The sequence below is a fragment of the Hevea brasiliensis genome, chromosome 14 (assembly GCF_030052815.1).
Source record: "Hevea brasiliensis isolate MT/VB/25A 57/8 chromosome 14, ASM3005281v1, whole genome shotgun sequence".
Classification (NCBI taxonomy): Eukaryota; Viridiplantae; Streptophyta; class Magnoliopsida; order Malpighiales; family Euphorbiaceae; genus Hevea; species Hevea brasiliensis.
The window spans coordinates 8,906,351-8,924,926 of record NC_079506.1 but is presented as its reverse complement, the minus strand read 5'-3'; the positions used below and the strand labels follow the sequence as shown (position 1 = coordinate 8,924,926).

General features: G+C 32.8%; 5 protein-coding genes across 9 annotated transcripts; 3 read left to right on the top strand and 2 right to left on the bottom strand.

The window, feature by feature from the left end:
- Nucleotides 1–488: 488 nt before the first annotated feature.
- Nucleotides 489–2,225, top strand: LOC110649753 (anthocyanidin 3-O-glucosyltransferase 2). Its single transcript, XM_058135058.1, has one exon. The coding sequence runs from the start codon at nt 642–644 to the stop codon at nt 2,052–2,054; it is 1,413 nt and encodes a 470-aa protein (XP_057991041.1). The 5' UTR covers nt 489–641; the 3' UTR covers nt 2,055–2,225.
- A 129-nt stretch (nt 2,226–2,354) lies between these two features.
- On the top strand, nt 2,355–3,840 carry LOC110643483 (22.0 kDa class IV heat shock protein-like). The gene has a single exon (XM_058135061.1). It carries the CDS (start codon nt 3,339–3,341, stop codon nt 3,660–3,662), a length of 324 nt encoding a protein of 107 aa, XP_057991044.1. The 5' UTR covers nt 2,355–3,338; the 3' UTR covers nt 3,663–3,840.
- Nucleotides 3,841–4,822: 982 nt separating this feature from the next.
- Nucleotides 4,823–7,070, bottom strand: LOC110643467 (pentatricopeptide repeat-containing protein At1g33350). The gene has a single exon (XM_021795844.2). The coding sequence runs from the start codon at nt 6,939–6,941 to the stop codon at nt 5,319–5,321; it is 1,623 nt and encodes a 540-aa protein (XP_021651536.2). The 5' UTR covers nt 6,942–7,070; the 3' UTR covers nt 4,823–5,318.
- A 1,927-nt stretch (nt 7,071–8,997) lies between these two features.
- On the bottom strand, nt 8,998–13,788 carry LOC110643473 (UDP-glucose:glycoprotein glucosyltransferase-like). 5 transcript variants are annotated; one of them, XR_009143390.1, is made up of 7 exons: nt 13,483–13,622; nt 12,778–13,227; nt 12,513–12,666; nt 11,184–11,355; nt 10,294–10,451; nt 9,788–9,845; nt 8,998–9,212 (listed from the first exon to the last, which is right to left on the bottom strand). XR_009143390.1 is itself a non-coding variant. In XM_058135060.1 (5 exons), the coding sequence occupies exons 2-5, from the start codon at nt 12,846–12,848 to the stop codon at nt 10,408–10,410; spliced, it is 441 nt and encodes a 146-aa protein (XP_057991043.1). In that variant the 5' UTR covers nt 12,849–13,227; nt 13,483–13,622; the 3' UTR covers nt 8,998–10,407. The 5 variants fall into 5 exon arrangements, 1 of the variants encoding a protein (XP_057991043.1); XR_009143388.1 differs by lacking the exon at nt 13,483–13,622 and adding an exon at nt 13,646–13,788 and having other exon boundaries at nt 8,998–9,845; XR_009143389.1 differs by having other exon boundaries at nt 9,788–10,451.
- A 150-nt stretch (nt 13,789–13,938) lies between these two features.
- LOC110643468 (anthocyanidin 3-O-glucosyltransferase 2-like) lies at nt 13,939–15,368 on the top strand. Its single transcript, XM_058135059.1, has one exon. It carries the CDS (start codon nt 13,939–13,941, stop codon nt 15,343–15,345), a length of 1,407 nt encoding a protein of 468 aa, XP_057991042.1. The 3' UTR covers nt 15,346–15,368.
- The last annotated feature ends 3,208 nt before the right edge of the window (nt 15,369–18,576 follow it).

The following is an 18,576-nucleotide window of genomic DNA, read 5'->3' as shown; positions in this document are numbered from 1 at the left end:
ATAATAAAATAATTTTTATTATTATTAAAAAAATTTATAATTAATTTTAAATTTTTAAATATAAGTAAATATTTTATATTTTATTTTATTAATAAAAAATATTTTTAAAAAATTAAAATTATCAAAATAAAAAATAAAATCAAACCAATTATTAAGAGAAATAATTTTAAAAATAATATAAACTGTAAATATTAAGTATCATATAATTATTCATTAATTATTAATTTTATTTTTTTAATTTGTTTAACATTTTAATTCCATTTAAATATCTACCGACAATCAAATTTGCACCCGACCAAACACCCTGTAATTCTCGTTTGGTGAAAGACTCATTCGTCAATCATGCTCGTCAATGGCAATGAGAAAGCATATGAACTACCACTTGCACAATAGCTATTTTTCATTATTAAAAAAGACAGAAATTGAAAGCGAAAGATTTTGAAGTTATGGTCCAAGTGTCTGTCGAGACAGTACCAATCCAGCAAAGCCATGACGTCACTTGATTATTATCTATCAACAATGGAGTTTTCCACTTCAACAAAGAAATAGCAAAGCCGCTCTTTCCTTGTAACCACCCAAGGGTAGCTCTGCAATACCTCCAGCTTAGCATCAAAACTTAAGAATACTATCTCATTAGTAAAATGAATAAAGCCCAGGCACAGCTTGTCTTCGTCCCCATCCCCGTTATGGGCCACCTTGTATCCACGGTGGAGGTAGCAAAGCTTCTTCTTACCCGCGATCACCGCCTCTCTATCACTGTCCTTGTCCTTGAGCTTCCTCTCACAAACTCTAAGGTTCAGAACTACGTTGAATCAGTGCAAGATTCCTCCTCCACGTTATCCAATCGCCTTCGATTTATTGACTTGTCAAAAGACGGGTCTGAATTATTTGATTTATCTTCTTTCTTTGAGAGACAAAAACCCAATGTGAAAGATGCTGTGTTGAAGATCACTCAGTCTGAATCAAGTGTTGACTCACCTCGGCTTGCAGGTTTTGTTCTCGATATGTTCTGTACGCCAATGATAGATGTGGCTAATGAATTTGGCGTTCCGTCTTACTTTTTCTGTACGTCAGGTGCAGCTTTTCTTGGTTTTGTGCTTTATGAGCAGAAGATCCACGATGAGGCAGAATTTGACGCCATTCAGTTCAAGGATTCAGATACCGAGTTATTAGTGCCGTGTTTGATAAATCCATTTCCTGCTAGAAGTACGCCTTCTGCGATGTTAAACAAAGAGCGGCTTCCTTATTTACGTAACGCAGCAAGAAGGTTTAGAGAAGCTAAGGGTATTATAGTAAATACGTTTTTGGAGTTGGAATCCCATGCAATCGAGTCCTTTGAAACGCCTCCATTGTACCCTGTGGGACCCATTTTGAACGTGGAGTTGGATGGAAGAAACTCCCACCAGGAAATTATGCAATGGCTTGATGATCAGCCTGTTGCATCAGTAGTGTTCTTGTGCTTTGGAAGCATGGGAAGTTTTGGTGAGGATCAATTGAAAGAGATCGCTTGTGCACTAGAGCACAGTGGACATCGATTCTTGTGGTCTGTACGCCGACCACCACCTCCAGGTAAACAAGCATTTCCTACTGACTATGAGGATCCGCAGGAGGTTTTGCCCGAAGGATTTTTGGAACGAACAGCTGCGGTTGGAAAGGTGATAGGTTGGGCTCCACAAGTTGCCATCTTAGCCCATCCAGCCATAGGAGGATTTGTATCACACTGTGGGTGGAATTCTGTGCTGGAGAGCATATGGTTCGGTGTTCCAATTGCCACATGGCCAATATATGCTGAGCAACAATTTAATGCCTTTGAAATGGTGATTGAGTTGGGATTAGCAGTGGAAATTAAAATGGATTATAGTAAGGAAAGTGGAATGATAGTGAATTGTGATGAAATAGAGAGAGGAATAAGGTGTTTGATGGAGAATGATAGTGAGAAAAGGAAGAAGGTGAAGGAAATGAGTGAGAAGAGTAGAATGGCCTTAATAGAAGGTGGATCTTCATACCATTGGTTGGGTCGTCTCATTGAAGATGTGATGGATACTTTAGCATAAAACATATATGATATTCTCAATTAGCGGTGTGTGCATCAATTTTGCACACAACTTTTTTAGGAGTAGGAGGGAATCCAATCCTATAGTCAGAGACAGCTTACAAAAGGTTAGAGATTTATAATAAAACTTATGTATTCTGTACATACAAGGAATTTTAAAAGATTTCCTGAACTGTTGAGTTCATCTTTTTCATATTTTTTAATTAATATTTAGAAGTTATAAATTTTTATAATATTTTAAATTTTTAAATAATTATTTTGTATAATCATTCGAGTATTATCTGGTTTAGCGGGCTAAAGAAGGGCCGTATGATATTGTTGTTATTGTGAGCCGGATGCCCTGTGTGTTGTATTTTATTGAATTTTTATACATGGAGTTAGATTTAGGTATAAGGGAAATTCTGTCGAAATTTCGATAAGATCTTAGGATTTATTCTTACTTTTGTAAATTAAATTAAATTAAATGGTTAATTCTGTCAGTTAATTAATAGAGGTCAATATATATATGTCGGTGAACGGTTCTGACTAGTCTTCTTCCATCCAGTCGGATCAGTTGTAGGCGGGTCATCCTCTCTATGAGTAGATATTAATTGTATTTATAATTTTAATATTATTATATATTCAAGACATGCTCATACATCACATATAAATATATGTATGCAGTTAAATATTAGGCACGCATTATGCTGCATTTTCTTATTTGAAAAAATAGATGTGGATATCGCCTTAGAATAATTTGGAGCTATATGCATGTATCGGGGTGCGTGTGTTGTAGTGTGATGGATATGGGTAGGACGAGCAAATCAGCTTGAGCTAGTCTCACTTAGGGCCAGTCTTTTTTGAGAAAATCGGGGTGAGTACGGTTTTGACCCCCGCATTTAGATTATTAAGCGAAAATCCGACTCAAGTTGATCTCGATTATAGGTCTTGGATTAAGATAGCTGTATAGGGGATCAGCTCCTATACGTATTTATACTTGATGTGATTTATGTATGTGTGAGTGCTCCAAATTATTTTTTGTGCGAATATTATTTTAATTTGGTGAAATTTGTTGATCGGTGTTGTATTTCATCCTTAAGGATGCATTAGAATTAAATAGTTATAGAAATTGTTTTTAAAATAAATATCTTAGTCTACCAGTCTTCTAACTGGTCTGTGGCAAGACCACTTGCTGGATCCATTTAGAGTCTTGGAATAGATACCATTTGGGATTGAAAGGGATAACAGTGTGGAACTCTCTCCAGCCAGGGTAGACTGGAAAGAAACGCTTGAGGGTCATGTTATAATGCTAGATGTGCCAGGGTTGAAAAAGGAGGAGCTGAAGATTGAGGTGGAGGAGAACGGGTTGTTGAGAGTGAGTGGGGAGAGGAAGAGAGAGGAAGAGAAGAAAGGTGATCACTGGCACAGGGTGGAGAGATCCTATGGCAAGTTTTGGAGACAGTTTAGGTTGCCAGACAATGTGGATTTGGACATTGTGAAGGCTAAGCTTGAAAATGGTGTGCTTACTTTGTCTTTCTCCAAGTTGTCTCCTGATAAGATCAAGGGTCCTAGGGTTGTTAGCATTGCGGGTGAAGAGAAGCCAAGCTCAAAAACAGCGAGGCCAAACTAGAGCTGTAGATCTTTTCATGCATGAATTTTGAGAGTTGCTAATAGATAAAAGACTTGAAGAGATGACTCTTTGAGAGAGAATAAGGACTTTGTGATTTCTGTTCTGTTTATGTTGCATGTCTTGTTATTGTAATGTCTGCAAAACTTTCATAATCTAAGACGAGATTCTTGTCAAGTAATCATTTTTTCTTCCTTTCCTTTTTGAAGTTACAAGTGATCATTTCTTAAATGCAAAATTATGTAGCTTAAATATTTGCACTCATGCTTCACTGACAAAGGGGGAGAAAATAGAGTTCGCAGGGCCATATGCGGTAACAGCTGGAGACTTTTCTTCTGCCAAAATTAATAGGATAAAAGGTGTATTAATATTACTGAGGGCTGAGTGCATTAGTTAGTTTAAATTGAAAAATCAAATTGAACTAATAGAATTTGATTGTTTGATTAATTCAATTTGATTAGATTCGAGCTTTTAAAATTTTCAACAAAATTATTAATCCATTATTAGCGAATGTTATCAGTTAGCTGAGAATTAACATGAAAGTATTTGTAACAAGGTACTTGAATAGATTGTGATTTTCACAGCAGATGTTTTTCTTAAAAACATGACAAATTCTCAATCCAAACAGGCTCTATTCCGTATCTAAAATTTGTGATTGTATTAATCAAGGTTTAGTTAATGGTGATCATTCCTTCTGTATCCCTCTCCTCAGCAGTCAGCACATCACCATGTAAGAGTTAATCTGTCTTGATCAATGAAGGCCCACTGGGTCAGGGCTACACCACAGGCTAGCCCTTGGCCTTTCTAAATGCCAATCAACCCAAACTGAAAGGAGAATAGGGAGTTACCTATCTGGAGACTTTCACACACGATTTCCAGGCTCAGGGCATTAAACAACTAAGCCAATCACCATGTAATAAATTTTCCAGTCATCCTCAGAAGCATCGCATGAATCAAATAAAATATTTACTTTGAAATCAATGATGATATGACAATAAATATACTACAGAAAACAAATGAAATGATAAAATAAATAGTAAATTAATTCAATTAAGAACTTAGATATTTTAGGTGAAAAACACTGATAACTTTCATGATTGAGACTTGATGCCTTTCATAAGCTGCCAACCTGAGGTACCGAATATTATCCTCTTCAGACCAAATAAAAAAATGGAACTAGCTTTAATATTCTCATAGAAAATGAGCACCATGCTCAAATCACAAAAGTGGTCTGCCAACCTCGTCTATGACCACGGTAGCTGGACATGGATATTAACATCTGATTCATTTACATGTTTAGGTGAGGGTTCACCTATTTATCAAAATTTAATTTAAAGTGTCAGACTGTCAGTGTCATCTGGGTATCCTTATCCATCAAAAGTAACTATGCCTCTGGCCACTCTTTTGTTATTCACAATTTACCCAGAATGTAAAAGATAAACTTGCCTTCTATGATAAGCAGAAATTGAGTGTTGAAGGCAGTCCAAACACACAGTGGAGTTCTGTATTTGGAAGTAACAAACATAGCTCTGAAACACAACTGCAACAACAAAATGATGCGCCACATTCTTCATGTGTGTTTTCTTCTTCGAAGAGTAGTGACAGCGCAGGCAATTTGAGTTTCTGATTAAGAATAAATATTTGAAAACTCATCTATAATTATGTATTGCAGTCAATAAATGGAGAATACCAGAACCTCAAGCTCAAGCCCGACAAAGCTCCCAATATCTTGTATATCTCCTCTGATCTAGGATGTGTTTTGTCAGCAGAGTAGAACTGATTAACTTCATTATCAACCTCAATCCAACTGCAACCTGGTGTCTTGTAAGCATTATGTTCCTTTAACATTTTTCTTACCTTGCGAGACTCATCCCACTTCCCGAGCTCGCCATATAAATTTGCTAACATTATACCATAGCCTCCATTTTTTGGGTCAATTTCAATAAGCTTTTTAACAGCAAATTCGGCCAAATCTGTATGACCATGTACTTTACATCCATTAAGCAGAGAACCCCAAACAACTTCATCGGGTTCAATCTTCATTCCCCTCACAACTTCCAACGCTTCTTCAAACTTTCCTGCCCGACCAAGAATATCTATCAAGCACCCATAATGTTCGATCTGAGGTTCAATCCCATAATTCTGAGTCATCATAAGGAAATAATAACGTCCTTTTTCAACCAGCCCTCCATGGGTACAAGCATTTAGCAAACCAACAAAGGTAACCTCATCTGGTCTAACATCCTCTCCATGTTGCATCATCTCCTCAAATATGCATATCGCACTCCTGCCATGTCCATGGAGAGCAAAACAGTTTATCATGGAATTCCAAGAGGTCAAGCTTTTCTTCAAAGTCATGTCAAAAACCCTTCTGGCCTCTCTTAAGCTTCCACACTTCCCATACATATCCACCAGAGCATTGGACATAAACGAGTCAGAACCGAGGCTGTTTCTATACACGTATCCATGAATGCATTTCCCAAGCTGAAGCATGCCAGTGTTTGCACAAGCAGAGAGAACACAAACAACTGTAACTTGATTAGGCCTTATGTGTCGATGTTGTGTCGCTTGAGCAAGAAGCATCATCTTTCTAAAGAGGGAAATAGCCTCCGAAAACAACCCGTTTTGGGTACATCCGGCAATAACAGCATTCCAAGATGGAACATCTCTTTCAGGCATTTGGTCAAAAAGAGAAATAGCATTTCCAATCTGGCCAACTCTAGTATACCCAGAAATCATAGCAGTCCAAGACACAACATTCTTTTCAGACATTTCATCGAACAGCTGCCTTGCAAATCCAATGTCAGATGAAGACCTGGAATACGAATCAACAAGAGCAGTTTGCACAACTGGGTATTGTCCAAAACCCGATTTAGCTATCTGGGCATGCACCAATTTCATCGTTTGACAGGATTTCAGGGCGTGGGGAAAGATAAAATGGTTGGGTTTAGGGTGTCTTCGACGAACCATGTTGCGATAAATTTCGAAGGCGGAAAGGTGATCAAGCTTGGAGGCATAGGCAGTGACCATGGCAGTGCAGAGATAGATATTGGGAAAGCAGACATGATCAAAAACGTAGCGAGCATAGCAAAGGTTAGAGAGTTTGAGAATAGAAAAGCGGAGGAGTTTGAAGACATAGAATTGGGTTTGTGAGTGGCCAAGAACTGTGAGAAAAGATTGAAGTTGTTTGAGATGAATGAGATGATTGCATTTGGAAAGGATTGCTAAGACAAATTGATTTAGATTTTGATTTGGTGGGTTCAAAATATGGCTAGATTGCATTTCTGCTTACACATTTATTTGAAGCTTCTTGTGCGCGGGAAGGAGTTTCAGAACAGTAACATTCCCTAGAATTAGAAAGCAGGGAGATGGGAAAAGTAATAATAATAATTTTATTTAAATTTTTAATTTGCTTAATTTTATAAAGGTTATAAAATTAGTGTTTATTTTATAAAATTGTTTATAAAATTGAGTTTAAAATAATGGATAGTAATCGCCTAGATTTGTTGAATGTGCAGAAGGTGAATGTGTGCTTGTTTCATATGCATACTAAAAATAAATAAAGCTAAGTAATAAATATTATAATAAATAATATATATAATTAAATTTAGCTAATATTAAACCACAATTTTATGCATGATATTCTATATTTTAAGTATTTATTCACGTAATATTTTAGAAAAAATAATTTTAGAAATTATGAAAGTTTATTAGAATATATTGATATTAGAAAATTATTCAAATTGAAAATTCTAGTGTTGTTGAATTATAATTACAATTGTATTGTTATTTTAATTATAATTAAAATTAAAATTTTATTATTATATAATTACAATTTTAAAATTGATTAGTTTAAAAAAAATTAGATAATTATTCGAAAAACCTATACGTGCTCGAGTATGACGTTATAGCTACTTTTTTCAAACATGAAGGTATTCCAAAATTTTATTTCTATCTTTTTAAATAAAAACATTTAAATATGTATGTGAAGAAAATATATTTTTTAGTGTTTTAGATTAAAAGAGATGGATTGTTGTAATTTAGAAAATCAGAAAAAAAAAATTCACATATCATTAATTTATTGAACAAAAATTAAAAAATAAAAAACAAGAATAAAAAAAATTATAGTTAAAAGCTCCGAATTTTTGTTTTTAATTTATAATTTTCCCTGTATTCTTCTATGGAAGTCATTTGGGTGTTTCCTAAGCATATTTTTTATGATAATTTTCATGACTAACCATATTGAATACGTTGTTGGATGTGAACTTTCTTATATAAAATATAATAGTATTTATTTTGATTTGAATTACTTAATTATAATGATAGAATATTTAAAATTGAAAATGAAAGTGTAGAAAGTACTCAGCTTTTATATCAGATAGAAAGTGCTCAGCTGTTTCACATCACGTGGCTTCGTAGCATTTTTGCACTTGCTTTGCTGACTACGGATTGTATTGCTACACGTGCATCATCACATGACTTTATAAATTCCATTCATCTCAACCCCCAAAATTTCAATTATTATACTTTTTTATGATGATTTGTTTAATTATTCCTACATCATTGATACTAAGAATTAATTATTTTTATAAATTTTTAAATGGTCTTTTTAATTTATTTAGATTCAATTAAAATTTAAATTTTAAATCTCATAATAATTTTAAAAAATTTAAAGTTAAGATGATGAGGAAAATTGCATGATGGATATCCTCGTTTTCTTTTTTATTGAGGTAACATTTCGCAGATTTTTTTTTCTAATTAGCAAAATTAAGAAATTTGAAATTATTTTTTTCATTAATTGTAAGGTTTATTCGTTAATTAGTATGTTTTATATTAAAAAGAAAAATTATAAATATATACCTTTTACACTAAAAATGTAATTTTTATGTGCAATTCATAATTAATTAAATTAATTTTTTTACAAAATTAATTTTATTGCATTAATTCAATTATGAGGCCTAACTAATTATTTACTACATATTTTTAGTGGTTTTTTTTTATTGAAAGTTAGTATTTAATCGAAAGTTAAATAATCATCTACCAGAAGTTATCAACTGCAGAAGAAGTTAAAGGATAAATAGTAATTGTTACGACTAACCTATGGGCCGGACCGGCACTATAATCTGGGCCAGCCTAAAGCCCTCGAGGCCTGTATTAAGCTTAACTATTCCTCAACCCGACTCTAAGGCCCATTTGGGCTCAATTTCAAGAATTTAACCCGACAGAGTCCGACCATAAAATGGACCTTTCAACGGGGAGTTTTTGACTCACCCGACCTGTAAACACAATATATAATCAATTGGGGAGCTCAGCTCACCCTCCACATACTCAAATGTCATAAAAATAAATGGGAGCTCAGCTCCCTCATCCAGTCTAACATACATGCATATAATAAGTTTACAGGTCCAACATGGTAATTATATTACAGACCCAATTCAAATGAATATTTCTAACACATGCGGAATTCTAAAAGTTAACAGAATTATACAAATATGAATAGACGACCTGCGAAAGAGAAAAGCAGATTAACCACAACAATAATCCTCCTATAGCCTGGAAAAATATTGAACATGAGTGAGCGTTCGACTTTGAGAGTAAAATATCAATTTTAACCATAATCTCTATAGCTATCTAAAACTAATGCACCCTGTGAAGTGAAATGCAACATCATCATAATTTTCATATCATAACAATAAAAAGATAATTTGGAGCACTCACACACCCGATAATGTTAAACCATACATATATGGGAGCTGATCCCCTATACAGATTTTCTTAATCCAACTTGTGCCAGCGAAGAACTCAAGTCGAACTTTCGCTTAATAAACCAAATTGGGGTTCCAGTGAAGAACTCAAGCCGTGTCTACCCCGAAGGACCGGGTCCCAGCGAAGATCTCAAGCCTTGTCTACCCGCACTGTCCATAGCCAACACCATACCACACGGACACCAACTCACGCACACTGCTCCAAATTACCACAACAATATCCATAGCACTTTAACAATTATGAATGCAACATAAAATGTGCCTAGTGTTTAACTACATAAATACATATTTACAAGTGATGCATGGGCATGCTTGAACATATAATAATATCGAAATTACAATTAAAATTAATATTTTACTCACAGACTCAACCGAAGTCACTGTGGAGGCTGGATGGAGGAGGAAGGCAGTCCCCGCTCACCTGACAATTTTTATTACAATTATTTAGTACATTTGACTCAATACAAACTAAGAAAAGACCAAAAATGTCCTAAGTCATGCCGAAAATCCGGCAAAATCTTCCCTATACCTAGGACCTACCCGACCTGCAAAAGGGCTTAAAACGCACTTCTATATCCATAAACCATACACCCACAACTCAATCACATCACACAGCCCCTCCTGAGCCTATCCAAACAGTCATCAATCACAATATGTAAAATTACAGTTTAATCCTTATAATTGACCCTTTTTGCAAAAACTACCCAAATAAGCTCTAAAAATTCTAAAACTTTGCCCCGTGGTCCTTAGCAACATTACTAAGCTAATACAAAAAGAATCATAATTTTCTGAGCTACCACGAATATTTTATGGATTTTTAATCCCATTCAAGCACTAGAAAATTAAGAAAAAGTAAGGTTCGAGTTTACCTATGCCGATTCCGATCTCCGGAACGCGCTCGGGACGTCTGACAACGGTGGGGTAGCCAAAATCTCGACCCAATTCTGAGACTTTTTCGGTAGCCTGTTTGTCTGGCTGGAAATTCACAGACCCGGGCAACCGTCGAATTTTCGCAAATTGAAGGTACCTACACGAAGCCCACAACACGAGAGTTAGTATAAAATTTTTACGAAATTTTCTAAACTTATTTAATGCTCGGAAAAACACTACGAAATTTCGTGGGACCTACCAAAAAACGGTGTCGGAAAATTTTGAAATTTATATTGCCACGAAGCTCTCGACGAGTGGAGCGCTATGGTACTCTCGGTTTTCTCTTGGGGTTCACGGTTTTGCGAGAAATCTAGCCTAAAAGTCGAAATAGGCTAAAACTTCCCGGATAAAAATTGGACTCGATGGATTTTGGTGTTCTTGGTGTCTATGGAAAGCTCTCAAGGTGTAGATGATGTTTGACACAAGACCCGCCACAAACAGTGGCCGGATCCTGGTTGGGAAGCTGAGCGGCGTGCTCCGCGTCGGGTGTCTTCGCGCGCGCTTTCTCAACGTTCCAGGCGGCGGCCGGCGAGGAGGGAAGGGCAAGGCGGCGCACCGGCGAGCTAGGGAGGCTGGGGCGGTGGCTAGCCGGCATGGGAAGGAAGAAGGAGAGAGAAAACGGGAGAGAGAGGAAGAAGGGTCGGGATGCGCAAGGTTTTTTCTGATGAAACGCCTACTCGGGGCATGACCCACGACACAAACACAAACACATCATTGCCAAGGGAGCAAAGCAATAATAGTAGTTTGGCTCAAAAAGAATAAGACTTCTCATTTAGAGTTTGACCAGGATATAAAATAGAGTACACACAATATAAGTTGGTATTCTGACCTTTCTTAATTGCACTGTCATCCATAGCCTTATATTCCATATTCTTCAATGCAAGTTCAACGCCATAACCACCCAAATTTAAGGAGTCTTTGGCACTAACATTACCACAATTGCCAACTTTTTCTTCACAGCCAGAGGGTAAAACCGGTCTAACTACATATTTTATCCTCCCCTGGTAATTTTGGTGCACATTATCAGCAAACATTAAAAGAAAAACAGATATATCCTGAAAAATATAAGGAGATAAATGCCATAAATGTATATATGGGAGACAACTTCCATTAAATTTTAATTATCAGGATGTTCATGATTTTCCAGAAGTGGTTCCCAGCTACTCTACCGGGGAAAAAAAAAATCAACTACTGGCAGCATTTTATATTTCAGAAGCTCAAAACTTTGATAGCATTAACTGTTGATTGTATTAGAAAAATTAAGGATTTTAACTTATAAACTGAAAAAGAGACATGCTCAAACCTAGACATACAAGAAACTACTGCAGATATTTGATAACGGCACTAATTTAAGCAGGCAGTAAGGATAAAAGTAAATATCTTTCTAGCCCCATTTGGGAAAAACCTGCGAGCTAATAAGCATAAGCCAGCATCAAGAAAGAAATTTTATATGCAGAATTTTCGCAAAACACCTGGCTTTATTGTTCTCTGTAATTATACCCAGACTATACGCATCCAAATTTTAAGTATTATACATTTATCAACAATTCAAGTCATGATATTCCAAGTAAAACTAAATATTAAACCAACCTCAGAAACATGATTATTTATAGCATTCAAAGAATAATATTTTATGAATAAGCATGAGAAGATCGGAAAAACAAATAATTAACTCAATGCAGCTATTGCCAGGATCTTTTCATAGTACCCATGCACAATGGCATTCTTGGATTCCCTCAGATTAATGGCAAAAGTTCAATTTTACCTAGCAAATGTTTAACTTCAAAGTAGCATTATAAAAATTCATATGGACTATCTGATGCATTTCACAATTTAAAAAAAAAAATGCCATTAGATAAATGAAAAATAGTCCATTAAGAGCATCCAAGTTCTCCAGTAATTGATAACACAACCCTTTCGAACATCGCTCTCCTCCAAATTAAAGAGCCAACCATATTTCTCTTATGCTGTAAAATCACATACAAAGATATCATTCCAGTAATACAAGTATCAATTTAACACCATCAGATCAGTTATAACCAAGCCCAAGGAATATGGAATAAGAGATTATAAAAAGATACTTGAAATATTCTATAACACAGGTAATATAAAAAGATATTAAGAAGTATTCTATAACACAGTTACACAGGTAATAGACCTGTCTGTCAGCTTCAACCAGTGTGACATGAAATTGCCTAAAACAATCAGTTCCAAGAGCTCCATTGAGAATAGCAACTGGGCTTATAGTATGAGAGTCAAAATGGATGTGATCAAAATCAAATAGTTCAGGCTGCTGAAATGAGTCTCCTGCACTGGCAAACAAGAAATAAACAATTAAATTCAAGAGAAATTGTGCTTACAATAAGTTAAAAATTCAAAAGAGACAGTAAAAGCCTATGAAAAGATGACAGAGTAATACTTACAGTTTAGCAGGGTTATGAAGCCATAACAGCAACTCTGCAACATCAAAGAACAATGCTCCACCAGTATCCATCCAGCAACATTTTCCACCAGGGCTCTTAGGATTTACACCAACAAGCAAAGGATCTGACCTTTTACTTTCATTTTCCTCACTTGTTTCTGCAATTACTCCACTATCATTGTTTGAAATACTATCATCAGAAAGAGGGAAAGAAGAAAGAGAATCCTCTGCTAATTGTCGGTAAAGCACCAATCTTGGGGCTGCTGATCTCAAAATAAGAGAGAACTCAAATAGTGAGGCCAGTGGATCACTTAAAAGTGACCGTCCATGTTTTATAATTCTTTTGAGGCAATCTCTTGTTGTATGAGAGTCAGATTCATCCTCCTCTGCTCGAAGCCAGACCTCAATGAACTCCCAATAAAGGTCTTTCCACTCCTTCGATAGTAATTCACTATACCAAGAAATAAAATAATATAAAATAACATTAGTGCATAGGAAGACACTCTACAAACTTAAGAAAATGGATTTAGGAGATTAACTCACTAATCACCACACAAATAAATTAGATAAAACTAATGTATCGGAAGAACACTTTGCAAATTTAGAAAAATAGATTTAATAAATTAGAAACTGTAACTAAAGTAAACTGTATCACAAAATGGAAAGGCTAAAGCACACAAGATATATTCAAGCAACGCTACCTTACTATATAAAGAATCTAAAATGTCAGAGAATTTATCTAGGACAGGTTAATTATTCTAAATTAAAGGGAAAACAGTGCTCTTCATAATTCAGATATAATTACAGGCTGAGGCACTTGATGCCCATCAAACTACTCTTTGAATCATGTAAAACAGGAGTAAAAGAACCTTTAGCGAACAGATTCAGCAGCTAAATTTGACTCAAATTGACAAAGAAAGGCTTTGAAACTTTTAATATTTGTCTGTGGAGACCAAGTCCAACCAGCAAGCAAAGCCATGACGTCACTTGATCCTTGGCCATCAAGATTGGAAATTTCGACTTAGAATTTTATATAATGTACTTCAAGAAAGGAAGAACCAAGCTGCTCTTTCATTACAGCCTCCCAGGCACCCACAGGTAGCTCTGCAAATACCGCGAGCTTAGCAGCAAAATTAAGAATATATACTATTTCATTAGGAAAATGGATAAAGCACAGCTTGTGTTCGTCCCCTTCCCTGTTATGGGCCACCTTGTATCTGCTGTGGAGGTAGCAAAGCTTCTTCTTACCCGCGATCACCGCCTCTCCATCACAGTCCTTATCCTTGAGCTTCCTCTCATGAATTCCAAGATTCAGAACTACATTGAATCAGTGCAAGATTCCTCCTCCTCTTTATCTAATCGTCTTCGATTTATTGACTTGCCAAAAGACGAGTCTGAATTATCCAATTTCGCTTCTTTCTTTAAGAGACATAAACCCAATGTCAAAGAAGCTGTGTTGAAGATCACTCAGTCTGAGTCTAGCGTCGACTCGCCTCGACTTGCAGGTCTTGTTCTCGATATGCTCTGCACGCCGATGATAGATGTGGCTAATGATTTTGGTGTTCCGTCTTACATTTTCTTTCCATCAGGAGCAGCTTTTCTTGGTTTCATGCTTTATGTGCAGAAGCTTCATGATGAAGAGAAATTTGACCCCATTCAATTCAAGGAAAAGGATACTGAGTTGTTAGTGACATGTTTGGCAAACCCATTTCCTGCTAGGGTCATGCCTTTTGCAATGTTAAACAAAGAGCGGCTTCCACTTTTGCTTGACTGTGCAAGAAGGTGTAGAGAAGTTAAGGGTATTATGGTAAATTCGTTTTTGGAGTTGGAATCCCATGCTATAGAATCTTTTAAAACGCTTCCCGTGTACCCCGTGGGACCCATTTTGAATGTGGAGTCGAATGGAAGAAACACGCACCAGCAAATCATGCAATGGCTTGATGATCAGCCTGTTGCCTCGGTAGTGTTTTTATGCTTTGGGAGTATGGGAAGTTTTGCCAAGGATCAATTGAAAGAGATTGCATGTGCGTTAGAGCACAGCGGGTATCGATTCTTGTGGTCCGTACGCCGACCACCACCTCCGGGTAAACTAGCATCTCCTAGTGACTATGAGAATCCGCAGGAGGTATTGCCAGAAGGATTTTCGGAACGGACTGCTGCGATTGGAAAGGTAATAGGATGGGCTCCACAAGCTGCAATCTTAGCTCATCCAGCGGTAGGAGGATTTGTATCGCACTGTGGGTGGAATTCAGTGCTGGAGAGCCTATGGTTTGGTGTTCCAATTGCCACGTGGCCAATGTATGGTGAGCAACAATTTAATGCCTTTGAAATGGTGATTGAGTTGGGGTTAGCTGTGGAAATTAAAATGGATTATAGTAAGGAAAGTGGAATGACGGTGAATTGTGATGAAATAGAGAGAGGAATAAGGTGTTTGATGGAGAATGATAGTGTGAAAAGGAAGAAGGTGAAGGAAATGAGTGAGAAAAGTAGAATGACCTTAATAGAAGGTGGCTCTTCATATTGTTGGTTAGGTCGTCTCGTTGACGATGTGATGGATAATTTAACATAAAATATATGTGATATTTATAATTATTAGTGTGCATCAATTTACACTAAATAACATTTTAATTCACATTTTCTCAAAAAATCTTTTATTTATAACTAAATTATTAATTTCTAATGAGAATCAAACATAAGAAAAATTATTATATTGTCACTACATTTTAACGAAACTAACTATTTAATCTCAATATTTTAAAAATTATATTATTTAATTTATGTATTTTATTTTTGTTAAATAATTAAGTTCTTCCGTCTATTTTTTCGTTCATCATTGTCATTCAAATTATTATTTAATCTCTCTATCTTCATAAAATTAATTAGTTAGTCTTTATATTTTAAAAAATATATTAACTAATTATTGTAATTTGATTTTATTAACTATTCAATTCTATAATTATTTTTTTATATCTAAACTATTATAATCATCTTCCTTTTATTTATTTCTTATCCTCTCTTATTTCTCACTTCCCTTTTTTTTTCTCTACATCCACACCATTCTCTCTTTATTTTCATCTTTTGATAAAAATGATACAGATTATCTATGTAAAAAGGCTAATAAGTTTTCCTAAATATTTGAGTAATTAAGGACAATTATTTTCAATGGAGAAAATAAAAAAATTATGTCAAAGAAATTAAATAAAAATATTTGAATAATTTTAAAAAATATATAAATTCAAATTTAGTTTTTATATAGGAAAATTTTTATTTTTTAATCAAGAAATTTTTTTTTAAATATTGAGTTTTAAAAATATGTGGAGGAAACAAAATAATTAAGTAGTACTATTTTTCAAAATATAAGAATTGATAAATTAATTTTTTTGAAATGATGGAATTAAATAGTAATTTAATTAATATTAACTAATAAAATATTTAAGAAATTAAATAATTTAACGAAAGTAATATATAAAATTAAATATTATATTTTTTTAAATATAAAAATTAATTAATTAATTTTATTAAAAAATAAAATTAAATAATAACTTTTCCAACTTAATAATAGACGCGTGAACAAATTTTTTCTTTTAAAGTTAGCCGGAAATGTTTCTTTTTCTTTCTTGGAATAGTATCACAAGTGAACTACAGTGATTGGTTGAATTTGCTCTTTATTAATTAGTCTACATTAGTTAATTTTTAATCTTTTATTAATTTTATATTATCCTCCATAAATTATTGCTAAACTGTTTTTCTTTCTTTGTTTTTTTTTTAATGAATAGAACAATTTTTTTAAAGTTTGTTTGAAATTTAAGTTTTTAAAATATATTGATTGGATATTATTAAAATTAATTTTAAATTTAATTTAATATATTTTAATTATATGTATTTAAATATAAAATATTACTTCATGGAATAATAATTTATATCATAATTTTGTATTAAAATTTAAAAATTATAATAATCATTATATAATAAATATAATTTCGTTCTACAATTCTTTACCTTAAGTAAGCTTCCCATCACTGCTGTTAAGCGGCGCTGCACAAATTTATATTAAAATATAAGTCAAATTGAGGAAAAAAATCAAAATTTTAAATACATTTTCAATTTCAATTAAAATTTTTAATTTTATTGATTTAATTATCAAATTTAAATATTAATTTCAATTTTAACAATTGAATGATTTTATTAAAAATGTCAATTAGTTACTAATTACAAATATTATCTTCAATTTAAAACATTATACACTTTGGCCCTTTTTTTTTTTTTAAATTGCAAATATTATGAAATAGGATGTGAATAAATGATTCACATTCCAGGACCTAAAAAAAATATGGAGCCCATTTTCAACAAAAACTTTCATATTAGTAGGAATATCAGGTTTCTAAATACGATAATTGAAAAAAAAAATCAATTTAATTGCATCATTGCAAAGTTTTAATTTCCAAATTAACAGGGGGTATGTGTTTCCACATTCTTCATGGAAGTAATTTTTTTTTTTTCTTCAGGTTCCCTCTTTTGAACATAATTTTCTTGGATGCAAGCCTTCGTCATTTCTATGAGTTGATCAAGCTTTGGATCAATTATGTTATAAATCGATTATCTAATTAATAACCTTATAATAGAAAATAACTAGCGCCTTCGCAATTAATAACATAATAATCATTATTATTAATATCATTATCATCAGTATTTAATTACTACAGTTATTTCTATTTAGTCATTGTTATTATTCTTATCATTATTTAATCATCATTATTACTATTAACACTATTATCACTACTTAATTATTACGAGTTAATCAATGATTATTATTAATATTATAAATAAATTAAATATTAAAATAAAAATTATTATTATATTATTTATATTTTATTTTACAATTAAACATATAATAATATAATGATAATTATATAATATTAAAATTTTAATTTTATTATATAATTAATTACATCATATCGTGTTAATTATATTATATTATATAATGACCAACTTAATTTAGATACCTCCTATTTGTCTGTTTTAAATTAATGAAATTTTTTAATTTTAGATAAAAATAAAAAGTGTATTACATTAAGGGCCTATTTGGTTTAACTGAAACTGTTAGCTGATAGTTATTATTGTTAGTTGATAGTTGGTAGTTAGTGATAATTGATTTATATTAAGTGTTTGATAATATATGAAATTACTAATAAGAGTACATATTATGTAATTTATTTTATTATTAAAATAAATATAAAATTATAAATTTATTATATTATATTATTTATTTGAGTATTAAATTAAATATATAATTATTAAATTAATATATTATATTATTTATTTTATTATTAAAATAAATATAAAATTATAAATCTATGACATTATTATTTTATTATTGAAATAATAAAATAATTAATTTTTTTTAAAAAATAATTAAATAACTTAAAAAATATAAATAAAATAATAAAGTAATTTTTATTATTGTTAAAAAAAATTTATAATTAATTTTAAATTTCTAAATATAAATAAATATTTTATATTTTATTTTATCAATAAAAATTATTTTAATAAAATTAAAATAATTAAAATAAAAAATAAAATTAAAAGTAGTTACCTATCGAAAAATAATTCTGAAAATGATATAAACTGTAATTATTAAATACTATATTAATTATCTATTAACTATTAATTTTATTTTTTTTTAATTTATTTAATATTTTAATTCTATCTATCATCAATCAAATTGCACCCAACCAAACACCCCGTAATTCTCGTTTGGTGAAAGACTCAATCTGTCAATCATGCTCGTCAATGGCAATGA

Coding starts and splice junctions, on each gene's coding strand:
- LOC110649753 (XM_058135058.1), top strand. CDS start 642: ATGAATAAAGCCCAGGCACAGCTTGTCTTCGTCCCCATCCCCGTTATG.
- LOC110643483 (XM_058135061.1), top strand. CDS start 3,339: ATGCTAGATGTGCCAGGGTTGAAAAAGGAGGAGCTGAAGATTGAGGTG.
- LOC110643467 (XM_021795844.2), bottom strand. CDS start 6,941: ATGCAATCTAGCCATATTTTGAACCCACCAAATCAAAATCTAAATCAA.
- LOC110643473 (XM_058135060.1), bottom strand. CDS start 12,848: ATGGATACTGGTGGAGCATTGTTCTTTGATGTTGCAGAGTTGCTGTTA. Junction 12,667..12,777: donor CTTCATAACCCTGCTAAACT/GTAAGTATTACT, acceptor CTTGTTTGCCAG/TGCAGGAGACTCATTTCAGC. Junction 11,356..12,512: donor TGGTTGAAGCTGACAGACAG/GTCTATTACCTG, acceptor CAAAATTACCAG/GGGAGGATAAAATATGTAGT.
- LOC110643468 (XM_058135059.1), top strand. CDS start 13,939: ATGGATAAAGCACAGCTTGTGTTCGTCCCCTTCCCTGTTATGGGCCAC.